The sequence below is a fragment of the Gobio gobio genome (genome assembly GCF_949357685.1).
Source record: "Gobio gobio genome assembly, chromosome: 22".
NCBI classification, from domain to species: Eukaryota; Metazoa; Chordata; class Actinopteri; order Cypriniformes; family Gobionidae; genus Gobio; species Gobio gobio.
Window position 1 is genome coordinate 23382079 of NC_137118.1, and position 15403 is coordinate 23397481.

The 15403-nt window shown below is 38.1% G+C and overlaps 1 protein-coding gene across 4 annotated transcripts in view; it reads left to right on the plus strand.

Moving 5' to 3' along the window:
- Nucleotides 1–342: 342 nt before the first annotated feature.
- palm2akap2 (PALM2 and AKAP2 fusion) overlaps nt 343–15403 on the plus strand; it is a 145206-nt gene continuing 130145 nt past the window's right edge. For all 4 annotated transcript variants that reach the window (XM_079803917.1, XM_079803916.1, XM_079803919.1 and 1 more), the window contains exons 1-2: nt 343–741; nt 5689–5880. In XM_079803917.1, coding sequence (XP_079660043.1) covers nt 5777–5880 — 104 coding nt within the window. In that variant the 5' untranslated portion in view covers nt 343–741; nt 5689–5776. The remainder of the gene's footprint in view (nt 742–5688; nt 5881–15403) is intronic.

Genomic DNA, 15403 nt, shown 5'->3' on the forward strand with positions numbered 1-15403 from the left:
TTCTAACCACTTAAATACATGTATGATGAATACAAAGTTCAAAAGAACAGCATTTATTTGAAATAGATCGTTTTTACTGTCACATTTGACCAATTTAATGCATCCTTGCTGAATAAAAGTATTTGTTTCTTTACACTAATAGTAGTGTATAACAATGTGGGATCAAAAGGACATTAAACTGGATGTGAACTAGCTTTCTGTCCTCTATTGCTGATGCAAGTCATCCTGAATGACCTTAAATAGATTACTGATGAGGTGACAGTGCAAACGGTGACTGTTGAAAGGCCCCTTCACTGCAGCTACTGCGGATAAATTCCAGAAAGAGTCGTCAACAAAGCTAACATTGTATCAGCGTGTGATATCTGTGGCTCTGTCGCTTACATAAATGGCCTTGTCCCTTACGCCCCCATTTACAGTTTTTTGTATGCAGTTTAGGAATCTATGCCACTTTTGTGAGAGTGTTTTTGTACTGTGATGTATTGTGAACATGAGGAACAGCCGAAAGGTCTCAAGGTCTGCCAGAAAACAAATCCTACCAAATTAACGGCAAAAGGCACCGCACACGCTCATGATACTCCTGGTAAGCAGAGACGGGCCTCGGGAGTTGGGACCACTGCTGAGCCTCCTCGCTGGGCAAACAACTGAGACGGATACTTTCAACTGTCAGCCATCCCAGGAATGCAGAGGGTCATGTAACACTTCAGCGCTTAGGGATAGTGCCTTACTGCAGACCTGAAAAAAGTGAGTATTTTAGTATTAGCACCAGCTTTGTTCATCTCACTTTGGTTATCCTTCGCTTGTTTGTGTTGTTTTCTTTGAAGGAATTAGACACAGATCTAATCAAGGCTTGGAATATAATCTAGTTTCATGGTTCAAAGGTAGTTTTAGTATTTATGTATAGTATTAATGCCACAGTCTTTCAGAAAATGATATTCAACTGTACCATGAAATGTTATATCAACAAGATTCTGTCATCCTTTACTCATTCTCGTGATGTTTCAAACCTATATGCATGTAATTCTTCTTTGGAACATAAATAAGATACTTTGAAGAATGTTTCAATAGTTTTGTCCATACAGTGAAAGACAATGTAATCCAAAAACAACTTTGGACCCTATTGACTTTCAATGACCAAAAAAAAAAAAAAAAACGAGACATTTTTCCAAATGTCATTTATAGAATAATGTATACAGGTTCAGAACATTATTAAAGTTTGGGGGGTGATCTATCGCTGGAATTTGTCTTGTAGAGCTGGGGGTTTCAAACAGGATGCCATAGGAAGTATAGAAGTGCTAGGGGGTCAGTGGAAAAGCTTAAAAGCAAAGTATACAAAAACAATATATTTAAAAAATAACTATTGTACTAAATAAATAAATAAATAAAAATTATTTGAATAAACAGATTTAAATAAATAACATAATTAACAGTACTATAGTAAGTGTAAAACAATACATAGAAACTAAATATTTAAATTTCCAAATAATAGTCTATTTGTCACAGCTGGGTTGTAGCAAAGGAGAGTTGAGGCAGGATCTAAATGCAGCATTCAACTTTAATAAATAATAAATTAAAATAAACTAATAAATAAAGATACTCAGGATACGCAGGAGAAACACAACCACTATACACAGACGAGAATGGAGAACTGAGAACACACTGAGGGCTATAAACACACTGGTTAACTAAGAGAGGAAACAAGAGACAGGTGGGGCAAATTAATCAAACAATGAATCACCATGGAAACAAAAGAGGAACACAGGAATCACAGAGATACTCACTAAAAGTCCAGGAAAACAAAAACTTAAACTATACAACCCGTAACATTATTCCCCTCACCCAAAAAAGGCGCATCCTTTTGCCGTAACAGTCTAACGGAAGAGGAAGGGCGCTCTGGAGGAGGACTCAGAGCTGGCAGACACCAAGGAGGGAGGAGACGATGGAGGGAGAAGGAAGTCCGACCAACTGAGGTGGAGCCGAATGTGGTAGAGACCCAGGCGGAGCCAAGGAGGCAAAGGCCCAGGGCGACCCCGATGGACTGGATGGCCAAGGCGGAACTGCAGGTTTGTGGGACCAAAGTGGAGAAGGCGGGCTCGGCAGACCTGGGTGGAGACGGTGGAAGTGAGGACTGCAGTGAAGTTGGAGGAAAGGAAGAACCCTGTGGAGCCAAAGGGGTGGAGGGATGAGGTGTAGCCGGAGGACCAGAGGTACGTGGCTGAACTAGAGTGATGACTGGCTAAGGCGAAGGATGAGGGAGCCCTTCGAAGCCAGAGGGATGATGAACCACAGTGGAGCTGAGTGAGCATGGAACAAAGGTGGAGCCGAAGGGTTGACACACCAGGGTGGAGCTGGAGACCTGGAATCCCAAGGCGGATCCAAGTAGCTGGGTGGAGCCAGTGAAGGAAGAGCTGAGCGGCTGAAGGGAGCCAGTAGAGATGGGACAGAGGAACTGTATGAAGTCGATAGAGGAGGAGGGATTGGGAGGCTGGGTGGGACCATCAGCAAGGAAAGATACTTGGAGATGGGCAGAACCATCAGCAATGAAGGAGACTTGGTGCTGGGTGGAGTGGAGAAAAGGAGACAAGGGACTTGATGGGACCAGTGGAGATTGTAGGCATTGCTCTCGCACCTGGTTAGACTCGGCTACAGACTCAGGCTCTGGGACAAATATAGCATCCGCCATGTACTCTGGCTCAGGCTTCGTGGCGTGTGCAGGCTCATGTGCTGGGTCTGTGGTGGGCTCTGGCTTATAGTCAGTAGTGGGCGTGACATGAGGCTGAACAGGCTCTGGGTCCAGGGTGAGTCAGATCATCGAGTGGCTGGTGAGATCTTCCTCCCCCTCACCTGTACAAGGAGACACTCTTCGAGAAAGCCAGTTCAACAAAGTTATGAAATTTGAATGAAGTTGTTTAATGTGAACAATTAATCCAGTTCAGTAAAAGGAAATCAGGGCGCTGTCAACATTGTAGGTATTGAAAGCTAGGTCCAGAAACTCACTGGTATGGTCCTCAAGAGAGCGCTAAAGATGTTACACATGACACTGAATCTTTAAAGCGTGGCAATTCACCAATGTGAGATATAGCATATATTCTTACCCATGCGCAGTTTGTAGATAGTTCTGCAATGACAGGCATCACCCATATTTTCAGATGATGTTTTTTTTTTTTTTTTTTTTTACTGTACTACTCACGGTAATTACAGTATTATTTAGTGTTACTATGCAGTGAACACAAACATTGCCTCTTACTGATATATATTTCTTATGTATTAATTTTCAGTAGAGACTATTCACACACAGATAGCTGCTAAGATTTTTAAGCTGCATAGACTAGAGTATTTAAATTTGTTAAACATAGTATAGTTTTGTAAACAAGAAGCACTATAGTTAGTAAATAAGGCAACCGAATAAGGCACAAAGACAACTAAAGTCTCTACAAGCATTCCAGACAGTTTGATAACTCAAGGTACTAACTTCACACAATCACAAACATCCAAGTGTGTGACACTCAAGCATTCAAAAAGTCTAAACACATCAGCTGAATGTGACCTTGCTTGTCTTTTAAGAGCAGCCCATCTCAATCACACTGTCTGAGGGAATATTTCAAAGTTATAGCTTTATTCCAATTAAAATGGCACTGAATTGACATGATAAACAAGTTCTTTGGATCTTCCTAGTAAGTGATTTATAAAAAAAAATTGTGCTTGTTTCTAAATCGACAACTGTGTATGTCCATACACTTATTCCTTGCTGCTCACAGTTCTCTAACCAGACATCTGGTCAAACTCTTTTGTGCCTCAAACTAATGAGGACAGGTGGTGGGGAACAGTGTTATTTTAGTATCACTGAGATACTATTACACTGTAAAAAAAAAAAAAAAAAAAAAAAATCTGTTGTTTTTCAGAGAAAAAAAACTGTGGTTGCCATAATAATTCAGTAAAAATACAGTGAAAATATAAACATACTTAAATAACAACCTGTACATTTTACAGTTTAAAACTGTAATTTATAAGTAAATACATACAATAAATAAAATTGACATTTCAAAGGTACCACTGTAACATTTGGCCCTCTAATAGTTACAAAAAAAAATAACTGCATGCATTTTGCAGAAGAACATTATTTTGTTCTTTGGCTCTATGTGTGCGAATGAATATATATATATATATATATAACCAGTTTAGATGGAAAGGATCTCAAGATGACTAGCTGTTGAAGACATTACTGCAGCTTTACCCATTAATAGACACGGTACTTCCTTGAAAATAAATTCCAGCACAACTCTACAACAACCATAATGAAATAAGCTTTCACAATAGATGATGCTGAACTCTGATAGACATATATATGATCAATTTATATGTTCAATAAAATACCTTACTCACCTGTTGGTAAAGCTAAATTATCTGCCAATGGGATAGGAAAAATAATCTTGTTTCCATTTGAATTACGATTATGGGAATTTACTGTTAACCAATTTACAGTTTTTTACAGGTAAAATTACAATAAAAAAAAATATTTTTACAGTGTATATATATTTTTAAATATATTAAATTTTCATTTCAATTAGTCAGTTTTAGTACATGTTTGTAAATCTGTTGTGTGTTTTGTCATTTTTATTATTTATTTATTTTTAAATATGTTATTAAAATGTTTTAATATACTTTTTATTAATTTGTATTTGTTTTAGTTTTTAGATATTTTAGTACTTTAAGTTAAACTAAAAGAAGCTGAGAAATGTTGCTTTGGCAACTAGCTGAAATAAAATAAGACTTTTAATATTGTATTTTATTTCAGTTGTTGTAATTTTATTCAAAGTAACACAAATAATTTTTATGAAATTAGTTTTAGATAACTATAATAACCCTGGACGGGGGTCATTTGAAATTCAGATCGTTTTAGTCAGCCTTGATTATTCTATTTTGTAAAATAAATAAATAAACAAATAAATAAATAAATGTTTTATAGAATATTATATATATATATATATATATATATATATATATATATATATATATATATATATATATATATATATATATATATATATATATATATATATATATATATATATATATATATATATATATATATATATATATATATATATATATATATATATATATATATATATATATAAAACAAAAGTGTTTCCACAAGGCTACCCTGAAAGATAATTGAATACATTTAAAATAACAATAATATTATGTGAAAAATGTCATTGTGATAAAAAAAAAAAGGTCTGTTTTCAAAATTAAAATCCCTTGTGGCGTTAAACCAACAAATCATACATTTTCATACTAATCAGATATGAATTGATTCATACAAACTTGCCAACTCATACAATAATTACAAATTCCCTTGGAATTGAGGTCTAAAGCTACAGTATGGAAGTGTTTTGAACAATTAATAATCTGTATAATGTGAGCATGTCTTTTTACTGTAGCACAGTTAAATGGATTAAATATGGAATCATTAAATCTGACATAATTTGAAGGTTACTTTCAGTGTAATATATCTGTTGGCTTAGGACTTTACTGTAGATTTGATTACCTATTGCTAATTAGTATTGCTGTAATATTATATTCTCAAATGAAAGTTCAAAGAGAAGCACGTTCTCTACCAATAAAATCAGACGTTAAACAAATGTGACCCTCCCTCCTGACTCTCTCTCTTTCTCTCTCATCCTGCAGGCTAGACAGAGCGGAAGCAAGCTGCAAGCACCCAGCATCCATCTGAAATCTCAGGAAAAGGTGGAGAAGATCCATCATTCCCAAGGTGATGCTGGTAACAGCAGCGGAAAGAAGACGAGGAAAGAAAGAGGAAGAGGGAGAAGACGCAGCCATGATGGGCACACCTCTCCGGAGGAAAGCCCCGGCATATGAGTGAGTTCTTCCATTTTTCCTAGCCCTCCCTCTGTAGGGTTGGACATCACGGACAGGTTGCCATAGCAACGGCAGCCAGGGCAGCAGGAGGAAGATGATGATGCTGCAGCTGCTATCTGCAGTCATGGATTCCTCCAACTGTGTGTGTTTGAACAGGGGAAATGCATGTATCATGTCACTGTGTCATTGGCAATGAAATTGTTAGAATGAATGAACATGTAGTATGACAAGATCGAATTAAGATACTGTTGACTTTCTGCTATCTTATCTTTTGGGGTGTTGGCCCTTATTCAATAGGAACTGGATGGGCAATTAATGTTAGACTTGTAAAATAACAGAGACAACCTGGAATATGTTTTAAGTCATGAGGTTGAAATTACAAGCTCCAAACAGTGGTGTGTTTCCTGAGAGCATCGTTAGTGAACGATGGTCGCAAGTTCTGTCATTAGTAACATATAGTTAAATGATTCTGTTTTTCCTGAAACCATTATTTCAATGAACATTCGGAAACAGTATTGCAGCTTTAGACCTGTGGTTAGAAGCACACGTGGACATGGATTATGCTATTGAGCAAAATAAGCAAGCTAACATGCATGTAAGTTTGTCAAGAGAATAAACTCAGAGTATACAGAGTATACTGTAAAGGCCCTTGGTTCACACCAAGAACGTAACTAACTATAAAGATAACTATTAAGATAAATACACCAGCGGACGATATGGCTCTGTTTATAAGTGGGTGATGCAGTTTTGTCGACTGCTGCTTTAAATGCACAAGCTCTTTAAAGCAGGATGGATTCTGATTGGCTGTCAATGTTTTCATCAGCTGGGAAAAAAAAGCTTGTTCTGAAAGTAATTCCAACTATATCATTTCATTGTGTCATTCACTGTGTTGTTGTGTGGAATATATATTTATAGTTAACTCCCTTAGTGCGAACAGGCCTTAAAGGGGATAGTTCACCACAAAAATGTAAATTATCCTATAATTTACTCAGCCTCAAGCCATCCTAGATGTATATGACTTTCTTCTTTCAGACAAACACAGTTGGAGTTATATTAAATAATATCATGGCTCTTCCAAGCTTTTTAATGGGAGTGAATGGTAACTCGGATTTTGAAGCTCCAAAAAGCACATCCATCCATCATAAAAGTAATCCATACGGCTCCAGGGGGTTAATAAAGGCCTTCTTAAGCGAAGCGATGTGTTTTTGTAAGAAAAATATCCATATTTATAACTTTATAAACTATAATCACTGGCTTCCTGTAAAGGCTGCACACAAGTTGAGTTCCGGCGGAATAGTGACCTCTGACCCGACCCATGACGTAGGATGTAGGAAAAGCGTAAGCTTAGGTGAGAGTAGACGCCTTTCACGGTTCAAATAAATAGGGTTCGGCAACAAACTCAAGATCCTCCGACATTTATCCATTTATCCTCCAAAATTCTCTTTTTAGACTTCTAATTTGTGACCGGTGTTTTGTTTTGCTCTATTCTCTGAGCTTCCACGTTTATCAATACATCATGTGTCGGGTCAGAGGTCACTTCGGCCGAAAAATGAACTTGCATACATCAGTTGCCGGAAGCCAGTGATTATAATTTATAAAGTTATAAATATGGATATTTTTCTTACAAAAAGGCATCGTTTTACTTCAGAAGGCATTTAATAACCCCCTGGAGCCGTATGGATTACTATTATGATGGATGGATGATCTTTTTTGGGCTTCAAAATCTAAGTTACTATTCACTGCCATAATAAAGCTTGGAAGAGGACATTTTTAATATAACTCCGATTGTGTCCGTCTGAAAGAAGAAAGTCATATACATCTAGGATGGCTTGAGGGTGAGTAAAGTATGGAACCATTTTCAGGCTACAAGAGTTTCAAGCTAATTTATGCCCGATTTACCCCTCCCAACATTCGGAGAAAAAATCACGTCCAGGGCATCGGGCGGTTCCGATGTTCGGCCCAGATTATCTGGTAATGTGAGGCGTTTATAGATCAATTCTTTAAACCTCCCGCTCTGCTCACGGACACATCGGGGCCACCCCGACAATATCAAACATGTTTGCTATTTAGGAGTTTAAAACGGGATGATTATGACTATGATTACATCATATGATTACTTCCACAATAGGCAATGAGAGACAAGTCTACAAGGAGACGGAACTTTTGAAAAAGCTTTTCTTATTTTCTACAACAAATGTATAACACTATACTTTGTGTTATATTACCTTGGCAGTAAGTAAATGACAAGAAATTAATTAACACTGCTGTGTGAGTGTTTCTAGTGCAACAGCTGAGGGAGTGGTGGCAAATTTGACATTGTTCTCTTTTCTGACGGCTGTAATCAATCTCTCTATGTTTCCCTTTTGGAAAGCAACTGGAAATACAAAAATGATATTTGCTGTCGTTTTTCCTTTCACCACTATACAGTATACACTATACAGAACCCAAATATGATTACTTCCGTTTTTGAGAACCCATTCCCTGAGGTCCATTGTTCAGCAAATTTCCGCAGGCAAAATCCAGTTGTCCATGTGATCAGGAATTTCACGTGAAGAATTTTTCACGTTTTTGCATCAGGTTCAAGTTGGTCATGTGGATTCACCATGTTCACCAACAGAAAGCTTGGTATGAAAGATTCTTGATATGAAACTTGCACTATTGACCAGTCCTTCCAGATAAATGCGGATTTTTTTTGTGATTGTTGCGGGCAAAAATCCTTGATTTTGCAGTGATGGAATGTGATGGAATATGCGGGGTATTTATGCAATTTTATGCGCTAAAATTGCGGGAACTTGCAAAAAATGCGTTTGATGAAAAAGAGAAAAAAAAGTGATTCCCCCAACACCCTGTTCTCACTAGGCTACTACCTTAATATAAAGAGTCATTTCTTATTACTTCCTATGATAAGCAAGCATATGTATACACGAAATTCTGTATACATCACAGAAAGTGCTGGGAATATTTAAGTTCTCATCTTGTTTTATTTCAGACCTTAATAAATATAAAAATAAAACATGTGCTTCCTGTTTTACAAAGGTAGCTATACAAAACAGACATCTTCTGTTCAAATAAATGCGGGGATTATGAAATCATGCAAGCCCTGCATATATTGCAGAAAAAATGCGGCCCCCCCATTAATATGGATGATTATGCATTGGATTATGCGATCGCGTAATCACATTTTTCTGGAGGGACTGATTGACAACAGACAATGAACCCTTTTTGACTCTAGACATTTCACCAAAATTTTGCATATACATCCTGAGTTTTGTTGTAGCCATTTTGAGCAAAAAAATAAATAATAATAATTAAATATTTTCTATGTATATATGTATTATAACCAGGTAATCAATGGGTAATGTACAATCAACCAGTCATCGCGAGAAATAAAAGAGTAAAGTCCTTCAGGGTGAAACGAGACAGTAGTCGCTCTGGGAGGTTGACTGTATACTGGGGGTTGACCAGCTGACTGTATAATTAGCAATTACTTACAAATGAGGTTCAAAGTGTAAGGGACATTTTGGATCTCATTTGTAAGTAATTGCTTATTGATCATGCCAGATCAGTGCCAGCGTGTTCCCTTGAAAGCATAAACAACAGCAATGTAACAGGACATCTAAAACTAGGTTTTCGGGGAGTTTACAACTGTCATTCACTTTAAACTGCCTGAATTTACATTGATTTGCCTCACAAACCATACTAAAATTAGCAATTTATCTCGCCGTGCCTGTGTGACAGTGTTGCAGTCTTGTTCAAGAGTGCTGTCTTGATAATAAAGAAGGCCTGGAGCATCGCAGCAAAGAATGCCTTTGAGTTTGTCCTGAGCACTTGTGTGACTGCAGCTGTCGCATTCCAGACACATGCAAAATTAGCAGCAGTCACAGCACAGCAACTGGCGGCCCTGTAGGATAAAGACCACGGCCAAATCCTCCGGGCTAAACACCATATTAATCTTATTTATAATGATATATGTGACATATAGCAGTTGTGTTTCCAAGTTGGTGTTTAAATTATATCACCTGATATAGAATGAGGAATGTCATTACATTCGATTAAAGGTGCAGTAAGAAATTTCTGAGAAAGGCTGTTGGAAGTGGATTGGACCGAGCAGCACAACGCACTTGTAGCCACTTGTAGCTGGAAAAACCAAACTCTAGTCAGGCCAATCACATCGTGTATAGAGTCGGTGGGCGGGCTTAACATAATGATGGTAGAGTTGCGGCGGTTCCGCATGCTACTCAAAAACAAAGAAGCTGGCGAACACCGGCTTTCGAAATCGGGTTTGGCCGCGACTCTGGAAGACTTGGAGTTAAGCTTTTCTTTGGGAAAAGAACAAAAAAACGGCACTGAAGTCATTGTGAAGTCAATCAAAAGGTAGATGTGTTTGGATTCAGATACGTGCCTAAACGGACAAATAGCGACACACGAATATGTCGAAATGCCGTTTTTGTATGTATCCTTGTAAATACAGTTGGTTAAGTCTTAAGTGAATATAAACACTGAGAAAGCGCACATTTGTAACATTATATTGGTTTGCTCTTAAAGTGACAGCAGCCTAATAAATCTGCTGCAATCATTGTTGCTTATCAAACAACAAAAGACAAAGATAAAATCACTCACTGCTCTTTAACTAATAGTTTTAATAAGGATTAGTCTATATTTAATGTATACATTTGATTACTTTATTACATTTTTTGTTTTTGTTTTTTGTTGTATTGCTCACTGTTTACATGCCTTCTGTAACTGTTTTGAGGACTTTTACTTACATTAATTAACCTAATATTAGTTTTTGCTGAAGTATTGATAATTATGAAATTTCACAGACATTTAAAATCACTCATATCATGAAATACGACTTTGATCATATCACCCACCAATAATCGTGTTAAATAATCATGATTTCAGTATTGAGTTAAATGGACCCACTTTATATTAGGTGTCTTTATGTACTACTATGTACTAACATTTTAATGAATCATTTGATACATTGCACTTATTGTGCACATACATGTTTTTACATTGTACTTACATTTTGAAAAATACCTGCATGTAATTACATCTGTAATTAATTTTTGTAGTTACATTTGTAATTACACTGTTGACACTTCCCTTATACCTAACCCTACCCTTAAACTTACCCATACCACCACACCTGTCCCTAACTCTACCCGTATCCCACCTCAATATCAGCAAAGGTCTTTTGCAATACAATTTGAACACAGTAAGTACATTGTACTTACTTTTTTGATGTAAGTACATAGTAGTTAAGGCCACCTAATATAAAGTGGGGCCAGTTAAATTTAGATTTTTTACCATAATCGAGCAGCCCTAGAGAAAAGCTCAGAGGAATATCACTTGAAAAAGAAGGGTTATGATCAGGCAAGAGCTTTAGGACCCTCGTTAATATTAGAAAAGCTTTCCAGCGTTGGGGAGACCTAAATGGGACAATGAGGTTGAGTTGTTTCTGATCCATACGGGAGTAACATTGGAGCTGCTGGTGACTAATAACCAACTCTTGCTTGTATATACTCTTGTGTACTGTGTTCTTCTGTTGCTCTTCCTTGTTGTTCTTTCGTCATCTTCGAAAGAGCAATGAATGGAGGGGCGTGTTTCAGATGCCAACAGTGCCTCTAGGAAATCGTTTACGGCACCTTTTAAGTGGCATTTATTTTAACAAAAAATAGCAAAGCGCACTTTTCAGGTGGTTAGCAGTAGTTTGCATGAATTTTATTAGGTTTTAAATTATAAAACAACATATGTATAGTTTGAAATGGAAACAATACAATTATACAACGTAGATGCTGTCATATTCGTTCATGGATGTAAGCAAAGTCGATTTTGAAATAATATTTTGTCACCTGAGCCGTACATGACATTATCATGCTCTTCAGGCAATAAGCATATCTCTCAAATTGACAGCCACTGAAAATCTGTACATCCATTGTACAGAGTTCCATTATAGATCTCCTTGGGAGGTGCAGGAAAATGACAGTATGACAACACTGACTGGCTGACGGCACCACAAGTCTAAAGCAGTAGACTAGAAAAATATAAATCGAGACCTTCAAAAAATCAAGGAATGGAAAAATTCTGCTATACAATGACACTATAAAGTTAAAAATGTTAATTCACTGAGAGTTAAGTATTATAATCCCAACTGGCAGCACACTATTTAAACTGTTCAGAAGAAGCCAGACCAAGAGCGGTGACAATCTCCAGAACAACTGCAGCCATAAACACAGAAAACAGCAGGCCACCGTTATCATTACAGGAGACGGACCAGAGTTTCATGGGTAACTCTTTCTTGCTAAAGTTTTGGATAAACGACTCTCTCCCATTAACACCATTCCAGCAAAGCTAAACTGTTTGCTGACCATCCTCTTGGAAAACATCCCCTTGTAATTGTTTACACAAAAAAGAATGAAATACTATTTCCTGAAACATACATATTTGGGCCTCACACACTTGATATTCCAAATATTTGCTGTACTTTTGAAACTTTTCTGGAATACACATAGAAAAGCGGTGGCTTGATTTACAATCGACTCAATCATTTACATACTGAACCACAAACTAAACAAGTCATGAATCATGTGTGATTACTGTGGATGATGACTGTGTTTTCAATCACTGTTAACGAATGCTAATCATAATCACCCCTAAATCATGGACTATGCAGTCTTGACATATGCAACTTCCAAACCACAGACCAATATAATGCAAATAAAGGACACATTTTAGTGCAATAAATGATTTTAGATTTAAAAAGTAATACAAATGAATCATATTGTCTAATTAAGTTTACATAATGCAATAACATTTCTGTAAATGAACAAATAGTCCAGGCTGCTCTTTTCCATACAACAATAGTGAACTGGATCTCATAGTCAGTGTGAAGCATGCTCTGTGGAATCAGATTGTTATATGATTACTAGCTAGTCCACTTATAATTTTGAAAAGAGGAACAGACTGGCATTTAAAGGCACAATATGTAAGATTTTTGGATTAAAATATCCAAAAACCACTAGAACAATGTTATATATTTTGTTGACTTGTGCACTTACATTATCCCAAATGTTTTCAAGAATGTTTAAATCCAGAGAAATAAGCGATTTTAACCAGGACACGGACCGTGTCTGTGCGTCGCCTATCAACGACATCATACCCGCTTTACCCTTTTATTTTGTAGAAACCCGGGAAACACCAAAGACGCATTAATATATTATGTGTTTTATTAGACAGGTGAGCAACTGTTTGGATACATTCATCAACAGAAAACGAACCATTGTTATACAGTATATCTTAACGCAGTAATTCTTATTGTTAAAAATCTTGTTTTCTTGATTTACCGCGAGTACCATGTTTTACCATGCCTAATGCCGCGTTCCAGTCAACCTGTAACCCGTGTTTTTCCAAACTTCTACCTGTGAAAGTGCACTGGAACGGCAGTCAAACCCGTGACTTCCCACCAGTGAACTGGTACTAGATCGATGCACTCCCAGTTACGAGATCTGACGTCACATAGCCTGTGAAACAACAATGGCAGCCCGAACAGATGCAGTGTTTATGAAACAAATATACAAATAACGTTAAATAAAAGGTATAACAGCTTCTCTTGCCGTATGCGCCGTTTTTTCCCCCTCCGTTTCCCTCAAATAAGCAATTAAGCACCTTTAGCGATAGAAATGATTGTAAATTTAGCATAAGCCTTGTACGGTCCGCCATGCTTTGTTTACATCAAACTAGCACACGATTCCTTGCGCTTTTGGCGTGACTTTGCCTCGAACACTACAAAGTCGTGAGTCGTGGTTTGAAGTTGTAATTTACGGGCTCAAAAACCTGCTTGGAACGCAGCATAATATCGATCTAGCTTATTGCAGTGTGCAACAAGTGTCTCATTGTAGCAACCGAGCAAACGCACAGAGTAGCATTATAACATTACTTTCAACACACTCAAATGTATCTCTAATATTATAAAACAGGGCTGGGTTTCCCTTGGGGCGGGAGGAGCAAACGACAGACACAGTGGGTGTGACGTCAGGCCTCGAAGAGGCATTTATTAACACAAACAAACATAGAATGTTCAAAAAGGGGAATAAAAGTGTCAAACAAAACAGGGGATCTGGTGTCCTCGTCGTGCCTGGGAAATGTGAAGGAAGGGTAGTGAAAATATAGGATGGGTCCAGGTAAGGGGAGGGGTCCGACGGCCTCTTCAGCCACGGCGATCGAGGGAAATAGTGGCCCGGCATGCCTAGCCCGTCAGCAGCGTTACACGTGCATCCCCATTCCGGACCGCGGGTCCGATGTCCCACATCTTTGGCGGCTCGGGAGTCCCTCCGCACTCCCCTCCTGGACCCACGAGGAAACCAGCATGCATGCACGGGAAGAGAGAGACTAGCCTCCTGAGGAGAGGTGGTGATGAGACTTCATGATATTCAGGTGTGCCTCATCCCTCGCCGCCATTTCTCATAATTTCAGCGCCCCAGCGCTCTCTCTCTCTCACCCACACCAGTCGGGAACCTGGCGAAGGGCGACGATTTCAGGGACGGGGTGACGCTTATAACGAGGGAGAGGCAGCAGTTCCGTCACACCCCACATACGCATAGTATGCATAATAAAAGCTTGACTGCTCTCGAGCCGCGTGTCTCGCTTGTCTCTCATTAGCAATCGCTCCAGTGGCCTCATTCCGCACCACCCTGCTTCATACTACAGTAGCGTTAATAAATCTTTAACCCTCTGGAGTCTGAGCTGTTTTGGGGCCCTTTAGAAGTTTGAACATGCTCCGAGTAATCTCCAGGATTATTCCTCAACGCGTCTCAAAACAATGTAGCTAAAGTATAGCACTACACTTGATGTGTTTATTTGCGATGATCTGTTCTCATAGATTTTGTAGTATTTGAATGTCAAAAGAAAGCGCACTCCCTGGGCGTGGTCGCATTAGCGGATAATGAGACACTCGCGAACGACTGACATCTCTCTCTTTTCAAACAGATTACATAAACACAGAATATTTATTTTCGTGTCTCATGTTTGTGTGATAAGTGTTCACTAAGTTAATGAACGTCTGAATGAACGTCTTTGACAGAGAGGCGGCAGATCGCGCATCATGTTTGTTTTCTTTGTTTTGCAAAAAGCACAACAATTTGTTTTTGTGACTGTACACAAAAAAAATAGAAACTTAACGAATTATAATGATGTATAACACTTGCCTGAATGATTAAAAAAAGTTATTTGAGTTTCTTTGGCACTAATAAGAAAAAAAGCGAGTTGATCACACCGGCGCATCGGCCGACTAGGGGGGGTTAATACATTAGTTCATCCATGAATATGATTTCTGCCGGAGTCATGTCGGATTCTTTTCCACCGGCTGTAGAGGTGAAGACAACAACTCCCATGATTCTGCGAAATCATGGTGTCATCAAGCTACGCCTTGGTTTTGAATAAGCGACCTCTAGCGGCGAAAATTAGATAATGGGCCTAAATGCTAAATTTTACAGGTACCGTTATAACCATTGTCAGCCAC